The 17,598-nt window shown below is 45.6% G+C and overlaps 1 protein-coding gene and 1 pseudogene across 1 annotated transcript in view; one reads left to right on the forward strand and one right to left on the reverse strand.

Moving 5' to 3' along the window:
• Positions 1-17,598, forward strand: part of SHC4 (SHC adaptor protein 4) — a 54,018-nt gene that overhangs the window by 15,892 nt on the left and 20,528 nt on the right. The window contains exon 2 of the mRNA XM_066635427.1: positions 4,866-4,936. Coding sequence (XP_066491524.1) covers positions 4,866-4,936 — 71 coding nt within the window. The remainder of the gene's footprint in view (positions 1-4,865; positions 4,937-17,598) is intronic.
• Positions 8,033-8,152, reverse strand: LOC136659847 (5S ribosomal RNA; annotated as a pseudogene).

A 17,598-nucleotide genomic window follows, 5' to 3' on the forward strand; every position in this document is an offset into this window, starting at 1 on the left:
GTGCTTTTCAACCTCTTCATAAATGACCCGGAGACAGGGGTGAGCAGTGAGGTGGCAAAGTTTGCAGACGACACCAAACTTTTCCGAGTGGTGAAGACCAGAAGTGATTGTGAGGAGCTCCAGAAGGATCTCTCCAGACTGGCAGAATGGGCAGCAAAATGGCAGATGCGCTTCAATGTCAGTAAGTGTAAAGTCATGCACATTGGGGCAAAAAATCAAAACTTTACATATAGGCTGATGGGTTCTGAGCTGTCTGTGACAGATCAGGAGAGAGATCTTGGGGGGGGGTGGACAGGTCGATGACAGTGTCGACCCAATGTGTGGCGGCAGTGAAGAAGGCCAATTCTATGCTTGGGATCATTAGAAAAAGGTATTGAGAACAAAACGGCTAATATTATAATGCCGTTGTACAAATCGATGGTAAGGCCACACCTGGAGTATTGTGTCCAGTTCTGGTCACCACATCTCAAAAAAGACATATAGTGGAAATGGAAAAGGTGCAAAAGAGAGCGACTGATTACTGGGCTGGGGCACCTTCCTTATGAGGAAAGGCTACGGCGTTTGGGTCTCTTCAGCCTAGAAAAGAGGCACCTGAGGGGGGACATGATTGAGACATACAAAATTATGCAGGGGATGAACAGAGTGGATAGAGAGATGCTCTTTACACTCTCACATAACACCAGAACCAGGGGACATCCACTACAACTGAGTGTTGGGAGCGTTAGAACACACAAAAGAAAATATTTCTTTACTCAGCATGTGGTTGGCCTGTGGAACTCCTTGCCACAGGATGTGGTGATGGCGTCTGGCCTGGATGCCTTTAAAAGGGGATTGGACAAGTTTCTGGAGGAGAAGTCCATTACGGGTTACAAGCCATGATGTGTATGTGCAACCTCCTGATTTTAGAAATGGGTTATGTCAGAATGCCAGATGCAAGGGAGAGCACCAGGATGAGGTCTCTTGTTATCTGGTGTGCTCCCTGGGGCATTTGGTGGGCCGCTGTGAGATACAGGAAGCTGGACTAGATGGGCCTATGGCCTGATCCAGTGGGGCTGTTCTTATGTCTAGAACCTCCCCAGGCATCTTGCATGGTACTCACTCTGCTATCTTATGGAGCTACCATTCCCCACCAGCCATTTTTCATACCCATTTTTCTCTGTTCCTTTCTGGTTGAGACGGTGCACCTATTAAAAGTCCCATGAGCTGGGTTCACTGTGTAGACAGTAAACAAATCTGGAGACAAAGCGAAGCTGCTGTATTTATGCATTTCCCCTGCTCAAGATTTTAAGTAAAAGTGGTCTTTGTGAAACAGTGATCAGATTAGCTCCTCTCAGGATAATTTATGGCAAACTCCTGGTATTGATTTCTCTTCTTCCCCCCCCCTCTTCTCCCCTCCCCATCTTTGCTCAGCGTAGCTTCCCACGCATATGTTCAGGGTGATCTTACTCATTGTCATATGATCTCAGCCTATGACTCACCTACTCCTCCAAATCTTTGGCTTCATCAAGGATGGCGAAGCACAGCCAGTCGCTTTACAAGATATCTGCTCTTAATAGAAAACAGAGCTGAAAAAAAACAACAACACATGCATATAAACACACCATGGTGATGATGCTCTTCAGAGCATAGATTGCAAGTGCCTGCTTACAGGGATGCCTCATCTCAATGGGAAGTTTCAAGTGTGTGATTTGTAATTTTTTAAAATTTGCATATTAACTCTGCAATTTTATTATATTTTAATCTACACTTTAGACTTAGGAGCTAATAGTGAAGATTCTGTTTAATTAAAATGCACCTTAAGCCTCCAATATATTTCTAAGACTGGACATTTGTGCAAATAATTTGTAGCCAGCAGCAACAGCAATTGTTTTAGAGTCTGAGACCAGGTTTCCATGTAGTGTCCAATACCATCTGGTGATGAGAAAGCCATATTGTTCCTGCATCCCTTCCACCACTTCAGTTCTACCCTGCACATGCCCAATCTCGTCTGATCTCGGAAGCTAAGCAGGATCAGGCCTGGTTAGTACTTGGATGGGAGACCACCTGGGAATACTGGGTGCTGCAGGCTTATACCATAGTCTTTCGAGACTGAAGGTTGCCAACCACTCCACCACTTCACTAATGTAAATAAGGATATTCCTGTGTACTTGCAGAAGGTCTCTCTGTTCTCACTCCAGTTATTTTCCCTGAGGCATGCTCTCCCTTTCCCACATGACACACTGCTGAAACCTGAAAGCTCTTCTCTGCCTGCTGTACATTGTGCTTATTTGATAAGTCACAACCTGCCTTGCACTGGCTTTGGAGGCAGGGGTGTGTTGGCAAACATGGGACCAGAACAGTTTAAAAAACAAAACACCAAACAGTGTTTAATCTCAATAGCATCCACCTCCTGCCAAGAGAGTTGAGGGAGGGGACAAAAGCCTGAAAAACTCTAGTGCAGTGTTTCTCAAACTGTGGGTCGGGATCCACTAGGTGGGTCATGAACCAATTTCAGGTGGGTCCCCGTTCATTTCAATATTTTATTTTTAATATGTTAGACTTGATGCCACCATGTTATGTGACTGCATTTGGGGAAATGTTACAGATCTGTACTTTGAACAGACTGCTATGTATATGCTTTTAACAATGTTAGTAAATGGGACTTATTCCTGGATAAGTGTGAGTAGGATTGCCTTGGATTGTCAAAAATTATCCTGCTTGATGATGTCACTTCTGGTCATGACATCACTTCTGGTGGGTCCTGATAGATTCCCATTCTAATCCTGGTGCTAAACGTTTGAGAACCACTGTTCTAGTGCATGGGTGGGAACACTAATGCCATTTGAAAAAAGCACCCCCAAACAGTTCTCTAAGAGCCAAACTAGGCATTGTGTGGGAGTTCTGCAATTGAAAATCCCCATGTCTTTTCCATTTTCCAAAATCAGCTGCAGGGGATGGGGGGGTTAGTAAAATCAAGGATGCAGTGGAGGGGCAGAGAGGTCATCCTTCTGCTTCATGGTAATTTCCTAACATAAAATCCCCCACCCTGCTGCTCTTACAGAAGGGCTCAGACGCACTGGTGTTCCTGGTCCTTATGCCAGCCGGGGCCAGGACTGCAGGGTGCCACCCCGCCCCCGCCAAGTGCCCCCCTGGCATTCAGGGGCCTTCTGACGCCTCCGGAAGGCCTTTAAACCCCACTTCCAGATTTCGGCCAAAAACCAGAAGTCTTTAAGGCCTTCCAAAGGCCATGGAGGGTCAGTGCGGCCATGCACGGCCTCCCCAGCTCTCTGAAGGCCCCTAGACAGGGGCAGGAGGTGGAGGCCAGGAAGGTGACACCTCCACTGGAGGTGTGGCACCTTGGGACATTTGCCCCCCTTCCTTCCCAGGAATGTCCCTGTTCAGACGTTTTCACTATGTGGCTAAGAGCTAGAAGTGTTTAGCTTTTTTAATGTTTTAATTTTTTCAGAAATTTTGTTGTTTCCAAAGAAAAAAGTACAGAAAGCAGTGTTATATTTTTATTCCAAGGGTGCATTTTTATAAATTATAATTATAAATTATAATACCTTTAAAAGTGTACTAGGTAGGTGATATAGCTAGTATAGTGTCAGCAGATGCAGCCATAGTCATTACACAGTCACTTCAGGTGTTAGAAAGGGTTTTATTTTTTTGCAGATTTTGGTTTTTTCTTTTTTTCTTTTTTTCTTTAAAAAAATGAGACATATAGAGAGCAGTGTTTTGTGTTTTTATTTCGTTATCACTGAAAAATCACACCTCTACTAAAAGCATCTTTAGAGGGAGGGACTATAAACTGGGGAAGTGGGATTTAATCTGGGAAGGCTGGGGAAGAGTTGCAGCCCAATCCTATCCACACTTTCCTGGGAGTAAGCCCCATTGAATCTAATTGGACTTACTTCTAAGTAGACATGCATAGGATTGGGCTGTTAATCCCCTCTCCCCACACTGTGGCCTTGATCCAAATTGCCCCCCCCCCCATGCAGCTGTTATTTGAAACGGAAAAGACTGCCCTCCAATCACAGAAAACTCATGTCACATCTGATTCAACAGGTGAGATCTGTGGGTTTCTGCCTCCTTGCATATTATTGTATTGCATATCAAATTTGTTTAAATTGATTAATAAAAATCTGCATAAATGTACACATATCTGAAGCAATGGTTTTAAAGAAAAAAAAAACCCATCCTTTGTTTTTAGGCAGCACTCTTGTAGTAGGTACCATCATAGAGGCATCCTCTTGTGCTAGAATGAAGAATGCATCTTCTAAAACAGGGGTCTCTAAACTTTTCAGCCGAAGGGCCGCATCAAATATCTGGCACAGTGTCGAGGGCTGGAAAAAAATTAAATATAAAATTTAAATAAATACATTAGAGATGGAACTTAGATGAATGAATAAATGAATGGGTTCAATTGTTCAGGACTTCTCCAAGCATGAACACAACCCAAGAAATACAACACACACTTAAATGGAAGCCCATTCCCTCACCCCACAAGCACAACTCTGGTTGTGTTTGGTCAACTGGGCCCGAGGTGCTGGGGATCAGAGACTGTCCATGGGCTGGATAGAGGCTTGCCGTGGGCCGCATCTGGCCCCCGGGCTGGGGTTTGGAGACCCCTGTTCTAAAACAATGATGGCCACTTGCTATTTTTTAAAGTTTAAAATAATATTTCCTAATTAAATGGAGATGTTGTAGTCAGTTTTAAAGAATTACAATTGATTAATATAGGTTAAGAAGAGCAGCCCTACTAATTTTCATTTTTGTCAATAATAAAAGTATTCTATAAATGTATGCTGATGCAACCTCTCTCTCTTTATTTTTCTAGATAATTTTTAAACCACTGTGATTTCTTTCTCTTTCAATATTTACTCTAGTATATGGGCTGTATTGAAGTGTTGCAGTCAATGAGGTCTCTGGATTTTGGCACCAGGACACAAGTTACCAGGTAAGTGCTGAAAAAGCAGAATCTTAAAAAAACTTGATGATTTTGCCCTGAAGTCACAGATGCAAATTATGTTCTCCTGCTGAACTTTTCGTGCTTTAAGCTTAAAGCTTTCATGCTTTCATGAAGCTTTCATGCTTTAAGTGTATAGAATCAAATATACACGTAGACACACTCACAAAGCCATAACATAATTTCAAAACCAGCAGGATGAATTGGTAAGAAAAAATTTAAACAATGCTAATCTGAAGAACCTGAGCACAAGGTTGCTCACGGAGTGTCAAATCATAGTTTCCTAATGTGAAATTCATTTTCCTTGTTTCAAGGCGACATTCACAACCTCAAGGCCACTTTGGGTAGATAGTAACCCAATATTTCACCCTAAACTCTATAGAATATTATTAAGAGAATAAAGAAAAATACAACTCAGCTAGCACCTGGAAATCCTGAAACCCTCTAGGAGCAAGAATATCACGCTCTACTGCATAAAACAAAAAAACTAAGGCAGATATCCCTGCCTAAAGCTCAAAGGAACCCTAAGCATAGACAGTTGCAACCTGCCTCCAGTAGAGCCTACTCCGAATGGGCAGAATGTGGCAGTGATGGGGCAGAGAGGAGGGTAGATCAGGGCTGGGAGGGGGTTCAGTAGCTAAGCAGGGAATGGAATAGGATAGGAGATAGCAGGGGTGGTTGGACCAAGGGAGGGGGAGGGCAGAATGGGGTGATGATGGGGCAGGGAGGAGGGTGGACCAGCTGGGGGGGGTTCAGTAGCTGTGCAGGGGGTGGAATGGGCAGGGGAGGGCAGGGATGGGTGGACTGAGAGAGGGGGTGGGCAGAACATGGCAGTGACGGGGCAGGGAGAAGGGTGAATCCAGCCTGGGAGTGGGGGTGGGTTCAGTAACTGTGCAAGGGGTGGAACAGGGCAGGGCAGTTGCGTGCTTACCATAGGGTGAGATGGGGCAAAAGCCCCAGGCGCCGGCCGCTAGGACCCCATGGAACCCTTTCTGAGGCTCCCGATGGGGGCAGAAACTGTGCTTCTGGTTTGCCGGAAGCACAGTTTATAGCACCAGGGAACCTCACAGAGGTTTCTCTGGTGTAGGTCACACAAGGCTCACACAAGGCTCTGTGAACCTCTGGTGAGTAGGGGGGGCGGATATCTGGGCAGGGGGGTGGTGGTAGCCTGCGGGGGGGCAGGGGCTGGGGCAGGCAAGGGGGGGTGTTTGGACCAAGGGAAGGGATGGGCGAATCAGGGTGGTGACAGGGCAGGAAGGAGGGTGGATCAGGCCTGGGAAGTGTGGGTACAATGGCGGCAGCATTTGCCAAATCCTTACCCCTTTCCTGGGCCTGATCCATCTGCTTTCATGGATCAACCTGGACTTGCGCCAGCTATTGAGCTGGCGAGGCCTGAGTTGTCTTACCGGGCAAATGTTCCCTTACCCGAAGGAGGCCTCTGAAGGCCAAAACAGCCGCACAAGATGTAGTGGAGTCTGTGTTGGCACTGCTGCATCACTATGTGGGGAGTTACGGTGAATTAGGCTATAAGTCCTTCAAGGAGGAATCCAAGCATTGTATCAGGCTTCCAGGTATGCCACTAAGGGCGCAATCCTAACCCCTTATGTCAGTGCTTTCCAGCACTGGCATAGCGGTGCCAATGGGTCATGTGCTGCATCCTGCAGTTGGGTGTCACTCATGGAGGCCTCCTCAAAGTAAGGGACTGTTTGTTCCCTTATCTCAGAGCTGCATTGCCCTTATGTCAGTGCTGGAAAGCACTGACATAAGGGGTTAGGATTGTGTCCTTAGGCAGATGGGCACCTGCATATTGTGATGTTTGTCTGGGCCCTGCTTAATTTACTGGGGCTGCAATCCTATAGGCACACTTTCCTGGGAGTAAACCCCATTGAACACAGATGGGACTTCTGAATAGACATGCCTAGAACTGTGCTGTGAGTGTCTCTTTTGAGGTAGATAGGGATGGGCATTTCCTTCCCAGACTTCTGTGACTGGATCAGGGCCAACATTCACAATGACCACCAGCTCATTTGGATGGCTGTCTTCTTTCTTTTACCCTTGCTTTTGCCTACCGATCTGAAAATCAGTCTAGAAAGTATGTTTGTCTACCCTTTGTCTGTCAGGTTGCCATTCATTACACTTCTGTATCATTGTGGCAAAGCCCCCCATTTAAATCAGTAGTTATGCGAAATCAGAGACAAAATGGGTTTGATGATTGATACTTGAACATATTTCATTTTCTAGTACAGTAATTCGCAAACTTCAGCTCAGCAAGCAAAGAAGAGCATGTAGCTTGGTATCATTCCACTATTACAGTGAACACCACCAATCATATGAATGAACATCATAAAATGTCTCCATTCAGCAGGAAGCAATAAAGGCAACTCATGCTTCCCCGAGGGCTCTTTTAGCATGAACTATATTGTGCTGTGATGTCATCTTGAGAGGTCTGTAACTTCCTTTGTAAGTACTGTAGAGAGATCTTTTCTGTACTGTAGTTGGAAGGAAGCCTGGTATACATTGTTTCCTATGTGAAATTGAACATAGGTCTTCTGAACTGCTTTGATGTTGTTCTCACACATGTTAGAATGGAGTCTTGTGAGTCCTTTCTCCCCCCCCCCCAAAAAAATATCATGCTCTCCTATAGTCTAGATCTAGAATTTGGATAAAACAGTTCTCAGCACTTTGCACACTTTTTACTTTCCAAACCTAGACAAAATTGATCATACTTTGGAATGAAGGATTCTGAGGGCAGCAACTTCTGGTTGTTTTGACTTTGCAGTTTCTTTATACATATATTTAGGAGTAGGCTGCCGAAACTTGCGGTGGATTATACCACTCTCATTTCCCTTGCAGTTCCCCTCCCACACACATTGAAATCTCTCTCTCCCACTCTTGAACCTTGAAATGACACCCATGTGTCCAAGTGAAAGAAAAAAGGGGGGGGGGGAATAAGGCAGCATCAGAAATTTTTTAAAACCCAAGCAGCTAAGACTCCAAGCTGGATTTTTGTTGCAGTTCCTGACCTGTTAATTTTAAATTAAGTTGACTGATGGTTGGCAACCTTCAGTCTTGAAAGACTATGGTATAAGCCTACAGCACCCGGTATTCCCAAGCGGTCTCCCATCCAAGTACTAACCAGGCCTGACCTTGCTTAGCTTCCGAGATCAGATGAGATCGGGCATGTGCAGGGTAACAGTTGCTGCTGAACTTCCAAAAAGGATGGACATTCATTTACATTTATACAAATGTACAGATGTATAGTTTTAATGGTCTATTTCTACACTAGGAACATTCAGAAATGACTCATTCACTGTTGTTCTTCGCATCACTCGTGGACGTTTCATGACAGTGGGCACAATCCAGCTCCATGCTTACATACATGGAAGGCAGCGCGCAGAGGGCAAACAGTCCCTGGATGTCGAGTGCACACACTGCTAGCATCCACATCCAGTCCTGGGTAGCCACGCATACTTGAAACTACACTATGGTACACTATGCTGTGCACCCAGACAGTGCACTCCCACAGCTGTGGGAGGACCCTGCACTTCCCAGCAAGGTATTGTGCCCTGCAAGTCCTGGTTGTCCCAGAAACACAGATTGCTTGTGGCTGAATGACATGCAAGATCCGAGAGGAAATGGCTGGTTCTAGAGCAGCATTTCTCAAGGTTTGTCCCCCACCATACCACTTTGCATGGACCACCGATTGGTAGTAGCAATGGAAGTAAATGCCAGTGATGTCATCGGCAGTTACTTCCAAATTGGGAGGCCAGATGCAATGCAATTTGGAGGTAAGAGGCTCAGGGAGGATGGTAGGCCTTTTTTGAGTGCGTGAAAAGGGCACGCTAGAGCTCTGTCCACCGAGCCGAACCTCCTACCACTGCTTGTTGCACTGCGCTGCCAGTCTTGCTGCCAGGCAACAAAGGCGTGGGGATCCTACATATATCACTGTACATCACCTCAAGTACTACTGGAGATATGAGTACCACTGATTGAGAAATGCCGTTGTAGAGGACAAATGCCCAGGGATATCCATGAACCCCACTCTGGGGCGTATCACTTGTACTTGGAGATCTGAGATGCTGTGACAGTAGGAAGGACTGGATAGAGTGGCAGATGCTCAAGCAGCCTGGGTCCTGCAGCAGCAGCTTGGTCAGTGGTGGCCAGAGCTTGCCAGACCAACCAATACCTTCCTTGCTACAAACCCAAGACATGCAGCATGGTAGCCTTGGGAGAGACTGCCTTGCCCCATGAGCTGCATTGGCCAATCCCTTTCCTTTCCAGTCTCCTTCCCCTACCCCCAGCAACATCCTTGCTTCCAGTTCTATGCATCCTCTTGCTCAGGGGGAGGGGCATGGAATAAGGATCATGGTTATTTTTAAGTTTGTTTGTCCTTATCAATTCTAGTTTCACTTAGAATCCTGTACCTGCATGAAGATCTCTGTAGTAAGATTGGGGTGGAAGGCCAAGGAAGTGTGGAGTCAATGATAGCAGCTCTGGTAATAAACAAGTAATGGAGAGAGAAGTGCAAGGGAAAGGGAGAGATGCAAAACAAATGTATATTTCCACAATCAATAGAGTTGCTTAAATGAGTTCATTAAGACTTAGTTATTAAGACTTCCCTAGTTATTAAAAGAGGCTTTTGCATTCAAGCTGAAACAACGCCTTTAAAAATGAATTGTTAAAAGCTCAAGTCATTAAAGTTTCTGTTCCCTATGCCTTAATGCAGCCTTAATAGATTGTTCTGACTTGGAAGTTGGAAGCTTTTTGTGGTGCAATTATGCATATCATTAAATTGCAAAAAGGGATGGTGCAACCAAATAGTTCACATTCAAATTCTCCCATGGAGTATCAGAAGCAAACTGTAGCAAGAGCCAGAAACAAGTGTGTGATCTGAAATAGGCAAAGGCTGAATTCTGACTTGGCTAACTCAGGTTGAAGGGGCTGAAGGTAAGTGTGCAGTCAGCATAAGGCAGATCAGGAGCATCAGTCAAAGAGCAGAAGGAAAAATGCAGGTCTTGACCAAAGTCAGGCAGGTATGGTATAGCAGATCCCCAAATATTACCCTTTCACTGTTTCAAAATGGACTTCGTACTTTAGGATCAATCAACACATCACCTTTTGTTTAGGCCAGGGATTAAATCATTCCCCAAAGCATCAGTTTAGCATATCCCTCCTGTTGGAGCTGGCATGTGGCCAGATTGGGCGCCTGTGCCCTTCTGACCAGGGACTGGAGTCAGTTAAGGATGTCCAAGCGACCATGACCTGATCAACGAGGCAGAACAGTGACACTGAGTCCAATCCTATGCATGTCTACTCAGAAGTAAGTCTCATTATAGTCAATGGGGCTTACTCCCAGGAAAGTGTGGATAGGATTGCAGCCATTGTTGAACAAAGGTTAAGTCAAAGGATGCTCTTGGCCTGAACTGTTGGGATCCAGTCCACATTTTGAGAGCTGGGGTACCATGGAAGATAGGATCATCCAGAGTAAGTAAGATCAGGGTCTCAGGCTGTAATCCTATAAATACTTACCTGGGTGTAACTGCCATTTAACTCAATTGGGCGTACTTCAAAGTATACATAGGATATATGTACATGCATAGGATTGCACTATACACTTAGGAAATCATGTCATATTTTGTTTGTTTTCCATGTTTGCCTTTTATGAATTTGCCATTGCATTGTAAGAACTTGCCCAGGCCTCTCTTTACATACATTAAAATCACCCATTTTTGCATATGTCTGCTTGAAACTACTTTGACCCCTTTTCCCTTGCTACCCATTTTAGTAAATTTCCCTCTTATTTTTATCCCTAACCTGCCTCACTGGGCTGACCTGTGACAGAGAGTGTTTCCTGGTCTCCGTGACTGCCAACCCTATGCTACTGCATCCTTTTTTGGAGACCCTTTTTTAGAGAATCTGGGGCTCACACAGGGCCAACCCAAGCCTCCTGACACCTGAGGCAATATGCCAGATGCAGTCCCCCTTGCCTGGTGATGTGCCAGGTTCTGCTCCTCTGGCACTCTAGCCCACCACTTTCCACATCGGCTCTGCCTCTACTTCCTTTTCCAGGGAGTGAGAGAAGGGGAATCAGTAGAGGCTAGAGGGTGGACAGGAGAGGGTGGACAGAATCTGAGCTGACCATTTCAGTTGGTTTCATGGATGGGCTGGGCCTGGGCTCATGTTATGTACCTGGGAGGGAAGCAGTCAAAATAGCTTCCTTTTGTCCGGTTTCAGCCTTGGGGATGGCAGTGATTACCTGTACTACTCTTTAATTCCAGGATAAGGATGAGTTGGAGAGGACAGAAGGCCCTTTACCCTTGAGTCAAGGGGTGCCCAAACCCTGGCCCTGGAGCCACTTGTGGCCCTCGAGGACTCCCAATGCGGCCCTCAGGGAGCCCCCAGTCTCCAATGAACCTCTGGCCCTCCAGAGATTTGCTGGAGCTCACACTGGCCCAACACAACTGCTCTCAGCGTGAGGGCAACTGTTTGACCTCTTGCATGAGCTGTAGGATGAGGGCTCCCTCCACTGCTTCCTGTTTCACATCTGTGATGCAGTAGCAGCAGCAAAGGAAAGGCCAGCCTTGCTTTGTGCAAGGCCTTTCATAGGTCTTGAGCTATTGCAAGACCTCCATTCATTCATATAAGTTCATCTTTAATATATGCATTTATGTAAACGTATGTAAATTTATTCAAATTTTAAATGTAAATCAATTCTCCCCCCCCCCCCCGGCCCCTGACACAGTGTAAGAGAGATGATGTGGCCCTCCTGCCAAAAACTTTGGACACCCCTGCCCTTGACTATCAGGACAGGTCAAAGTTCAAGATAGAAGATCAGGAGACCAAAAGCAAGCAGTCCAAGTCAGCAGATGGGAAAAGGGGGCAGGAGTGAGGTACAGTCCCCCCACTAGGACAAATTTTGAAGGCAGGGTTTTATAGGAACTGGATGCACCAGGACTGACTCTTGGAGTCAATTCACTGCAGTCTGGTCTTGCAGTTTACATGGCACTTTTGAAGACTAGAACTCAGACTTCCAGGCTATTCACTGATGGCGCAGGAGGTCAGGCCTTGGAGCTTGACTGCTGAAAACCTTTTTTTGAGATACACTCCAGTTCCTTACACACACCACCACCAATGGATCTTAATTCCACATAAACCTGTTTAATAACTGGAGCCTTGGTCTTCTCCCAAATATACAAATGAAATTCTTCTTCCCTTTTGGTGCATATATACACAGTCCAAGATTCTAGTGAATTGTTTGACCTTTCCCCCTCTTCTATCATTCTGCTGACAAGTGCTGTGGGACCGTTAGGGGGTGGCAAGAGCGGAATCTATTCCTTGGATGGCTACATTAAATCTTGGAATTGTTGTGGTGAAACAGATGGGGGGTACTGGGCATCTGAAAATGAGCTGGCTGAATAAGGCAGACTTTGTCCTCGGGATTAGACTTTGACTTTGTCGAGACACACAGTCCCTTTCTGTTCTGTGGGCGAAGGCAGGGCCTCAGATGCTTAAAAGCCAATCTTCAGCTGCATTCTTATTCACTTACATCAGCCCACATCCTTTGGTCAGTCTCATTTGGAGAAACAATAAACAAAGTGGACCAGTGTTGTTGTGAGCTTGCCTCTCCTTCTCAGCATAGTCCTCCTCTGGATGGTCTAGAGGCACACAGTTCCCTGTTTCTTGACACCCAGGTGGTGTCACTTGTCACCTTGGACTATTGGTAGAGGTGTCTTTTTATGCTCCTTCAACCTAGGAGGGCAAGGAGGCTAAGTAGGGCATGATCTCTCCTGATGTGTGATTGTTCAGAGAAGGTCGTCACAAACTGGAGTTGATACAGGCCCAGGGCTGAGTGACCTAAACATGCAGAAAAAGCAGCTGTTTGGGGCAGCTGGATTCCAGTGGTTCTCTAGGTGAATTGCTAAATCCTTCCAAGACAAACACAGTTCTTCCTGCCTTGAACAATAGGTAGAGGTGTTTGAAAATGGCGTTACAGGTAGATTATCCCTTATCCAGACATCTGTAATCCAGACATTTTTGTTCACTACTTTTTTTTCGTTTTTTAAGTGCAAAAAGAATGCAGAAAGCAGCAAAGCTGAGCTGAGCAAGCAGCACATTGCAGACGGCAGAAGCAGCACTTGTGAAGTGTGAACACAAGGCACACTTGTGTAGTATTTTTTGTAGTGTGAAAACCAGGAGGGCTCATTCTCATGTACAGTGCAGGTACAGGCTGTAAGTTCTAGTCTCTGCTCTGTGGTGTGCACCTGTGCAGATATTGTTGAAAGAGCCCACTAGACAACCATAAAGGCAACAGTGAAAAGAACAAAGGGAAGCATTTCTCATTATACGTATGTATGCAATTATTCCAAAATCCAGACAAATCTGAAATCTAGACATGTTCCTGCCCCAAGCAGTTCAGATAAGGGATACACAACCTGTATTTATTTTACTCAGAAGTAAGCCCATTGTGTTCAATCTATGCATGTCTACTCAGAAGTAAGCTATAGTCAATGGGAATTACTCCCAGGTAAGCATGTATAGGATTGCAGCCTTTGGCTGTAATCCTATCTTTCTCACCAGAAATAAACACCTCTAACAATAGGACCTGAAGTATGGGGTCCATTGTGTATATGTGTTTGTGTGTGTTTGTGCATGTCACTCGCATGCCCATCCAGTGCTTTTTTCCTTTGCCCCATACAAGCAAATGGATGAAGGTGTTTGTTTATCCAGAATGATGAAAAATTGTGCTTCAATCTCATTTTAAACTGCCCTGAATGATGATGTACACAAAATGATGTTTGTCTATGGCCCAAATCCTAACCAACTTTCCAGCACTGGCATAGTGGTGCCAATGGGACATTTGCTGCATCCTGCAGTTGGGTGGCACTCACGGAATCCTCTTCAAAGCAAGGGAATGTTTGTTCCCTTACCTCGGAGTGGCATTGCCCTTATGTCAGTGCTGGAAAGTGGGTTAGGATTGCACCCTATATCAGTTTTGCAGAGGTCATAGTATTTAAGAAATCTTGATTCAGAGTTTGGGAAATTCATCATGAGAAAACTTCCTTAGGCCTTATTGTAGAAAGGGCCTTCTTTACGTGAAGAGTTCCCTTTTATGCAGAATATGAGAGCCCTGTGCAATGCAGTGGGTGTTTTTTATCCCATTCTGTCTGTCTTCTTGAGCAGTTCTGTGTTTAAGAAATACAAATACTACACTACATATAGTACATATTTTGTTCTATTGCTAAGTGGACATATGTTATCCGCTACTATTAAAAGAATGCCATTATTGTACAAGCAGATAGAACATTTAACGCAGATACATGCTACTGGCCTGTAAATGAAAGCACTGCTCAAAATTTGAGACCTGACTAGTTTAACTCATTTCTGCCTAGCCCACAGGTGTAACATCTGATCCTTGTTGCCTATATGCAACGTTGGGCAGAAATGGTTTAAGCAGTGTTTCTCAAACTGTGGGCCGGGACCCACTAGGTGGGTCACAAACCAGTTTCAGGTGGATCCTCATTCATTTCAGTATTTTATTTTGAATGCATTAGACTTGATGTTCCCATGGTCCCATTAGACTACATTTGGGGAAATGTCACAGATGTGTACTTTTAGCAAGCTACTATGTATCTGCTTTTAACAATGATAGTGAATGGGACTTACTCCTGGGTAAGTATGGGTAGGAGTGCAGTCTACAATTGTTAAAAAATTTCCTGCTTAATGATGTCACTTCCTGTGGGTCCTGATAGATTCTCATTCTAAAAAGTGGGTCCTGGTACTAAAACTTTGAGAACCACTGGTTTAAGGAATCTTTCAATTAATATATTGGGGGGGGGGGAACCTATTAATGAGCACTTACATAGTATTTTATCATACTCAAAGGCAGTTTACGTATGGCCCAATCCTATCCAAGGCCTGTGTTGGTAAAACATATTTTCCACAGGCTGCCGCAAAAGTGCCTTAGGGCACAATCCTAACAAGGTCTACTCAGAAGTGAGTCGTATTTTGTTCAATGGGGCTTACTCTCAGGAAAGTGTGGTTAGGATTGCAGCCTTAAAGCGCTTTGTGGCAGTGCAGAATACCACTGCATTGGTGGAAAGTCCAAATCCTTCCCATGTATGCCAGTGGAGCAACAGAGGCCTGCCAGATCAGATACAGCTGGTTCAGGAGTAGACAGGGATGTGGGGAAGATGGAATGGGGAGGAGATGGGGCAGGGGTGGGAAGATCAGGCCCAGGAGAGGGCAGGTTTGGTGGCAACAGCACACTGATCAATGCTGACTTGCACTAGTGATATTGCTTGCACAGGTCAAGTTCATCTGTTGCGGCTGCTAGGGCTTACTCTGGAGCAAGGGGACAAATGTCCCCTTGCCCCAAGGAGATCTCCAGCAGCCTACAATCCCCTGCAGGATGTAACATAGCCCTCATCACTACCGCTGCATTGCAGTGCAGGGATTTATTTAGGACTGGACTGTTAGTTCAGCAACGCTCATAACAAACCTGTAAGGTGAGCCACTATTATCTCAGTATTTTGAACAGAGTGGTGGTGGCTGAGACTGACTGCATAGTGGAGGCAAGATTCAAATGTCTTGGCTCATTCTTCTCTCTCTAGATTGCAAATCTTATGTTCACTTATTAGGGGAACATTAGGCCTTATTTCTGAGTCAACATGCATAGGATTGCACAGTACAGTGGCCAGAATGCTTCCTTGGGGAAACTGCCTTATCCGGAGTCAGACCATCACTCTGTCTAGCTCAGTATTGTCCATGCTAACCAGTGCCCAAGGTTTTAGAGAGGAATTTTCCCCAGCTCCGTCTGGTAAGACCTGAAATAGAACCTGGGACTCTCTCAGTGGCATAGCTAGAGAAGGTGCAAAGCACTAAAGTTTTGCAAGGAGCCCCCCAGCGGCATGCAAGCGGCCACTCCCCCTCCCCTTTGGAGTCATTCTGGGCAGGGAAAGCAAAACAGAGATGAATGGCTCCAGAGGGCAGGGGGATGAGCCTCTTGCATGCCACAGTGAGGCTCCCTGCAAAACTTAGTGCTTTGCACCCTCTCTAGCTATACCACTAGACTCTGTTCCACTGAGTCACAGTGCAGGCTTGGGGCTGCTTCACAAAGTGTTTTTGTTATTTTTCCTTCCATTGGGCAATAAAAATAATGCAGAGTTCTTGGTAAGAAACTTTGACTTCCCCAGGGTTGGGGGGATACATGGCTGGAATGGGGTCGCCGTTCTTGAAGTCCTGCTATTTTTCTATTTGTAATAATGAGAATCCTTGTTATCAGGTTTGCTTTGGACCTATTCATTCCACCCAGAGGGGCTTGGACAGAGCAGCTGAGTAGCATTCATTTATTGCCAAATTTCAGTTTGCCTTCAATTCCCCCCCCCCCGCCCCAGTTCATTCAGCTCTTCTGTGTGCTTTTTCGACATAACAAGCCACTCTTTTTCATTGGGCCCCTGAATGTGCTCGAAGAGAAGTTTTTACATCCTTATAAAGGCCAATTTAGTAGCAAGGAATCAGGCAAGGCCTTGAATTGAGGGACAGAAGTTAAACTGAATTGCCTGTTATATCTTGCACAGTTTAGTTTCTTAATATTTCTAGGCTTGATTTTATAAAAAGCAAACTTTGCTTAAAATGTAGTTTGGTCCATGTCACAGCATCTTTTTAGCTGCTTGTCCTTTGGCTTTTGAGCATGGGAATTTCCAGGTGGATATGATGCAGATTTTTCTCTTAGTGCTGCTATCCTGAGCCAAGCCACACACTGCTGTAAAGTTTAAGAATAAGGCAACATTGGCAGCCCAATCTTGTTCAGTGCTGGTGCAGTGGGGCTGCATGGCCCACACCGTATCCAGTGCTGAAATTGAGCAGGCTCTGTGTTGAGTCCCAGGCTGCCCATTGGGGCTACGCAGAACTGTGCCAGCTAAATTGCTGGCACAAGTCCAGGTAGACCCATGCAGTGCTTTCAGGTCCAGGAAGGGGTTAGGATATGGCAGAGGCCTCTACCTGAACCACCCCCTCCCTGCCCCTGCCTCGAAACCCCTGCCTCCATTCCACCCTCCCCCGTCTCTACAGTGCTTTATGCAGAACTCACCTGCTCCCCGCAGCTGTTCCACTGGATTCAGCACCGGATGGTCCAGGACTTCCTGCCAGTGTTCCTTACTTGTAAGTCATTGCAAGCATGCTTTCTGGCACATTTGCAACAGCTAGTGCCAGCCCAGCGGTTGCTATACTGGCACCAGCCCAGATTAGGACTGGACATAAGACTCTTGTAATACTGATTCAGGAATTATAAAGAAAGTAGTCCAGAGAACCATAAGACTAGGCACCTAATCTAACACAGGTTAACTTCACCAGGGAACATTACTCCTGAGCATGTGCAAAAAGCTGATCCACTATCCCCCAGGAAGGGTCTTTTATACCATGAGAGGTACCTTTGGAGAAACTTCTAATCAATCAGAGGTTCCGGATCCTCAAGGAAGTTAGAAGGTGTAATATCTCTATGTGGATTGTATCAGGTACCCAGCCAAAGGCTTTAGCCAGTCATGGGGATCTTTTCATGAGAATCTTCCCAAATAGCAGCTATTCTCCTAGTCAGTGGCATCACTAGGGTTCATATCACCCAGTGCAGGATGCCAGTGCGTCACCCCCCCATGCAG

This window comes from Tiliqua scincoides, chromosome 8 (genome assembly GCF_035046505.1).
Source record: "Tiliqua scincoides isolate rTilSci1 chromosome 8, rTilSci1.hap2, whole genome shotgun sequence".
Classification (NCBI taxonomy): domain Eukaryota; kingdom Metazoa; phylum Chordata; class Lepidosauria; order Squamata; family Scincidae; genus Tiliqua; species Tiliqua scincoides.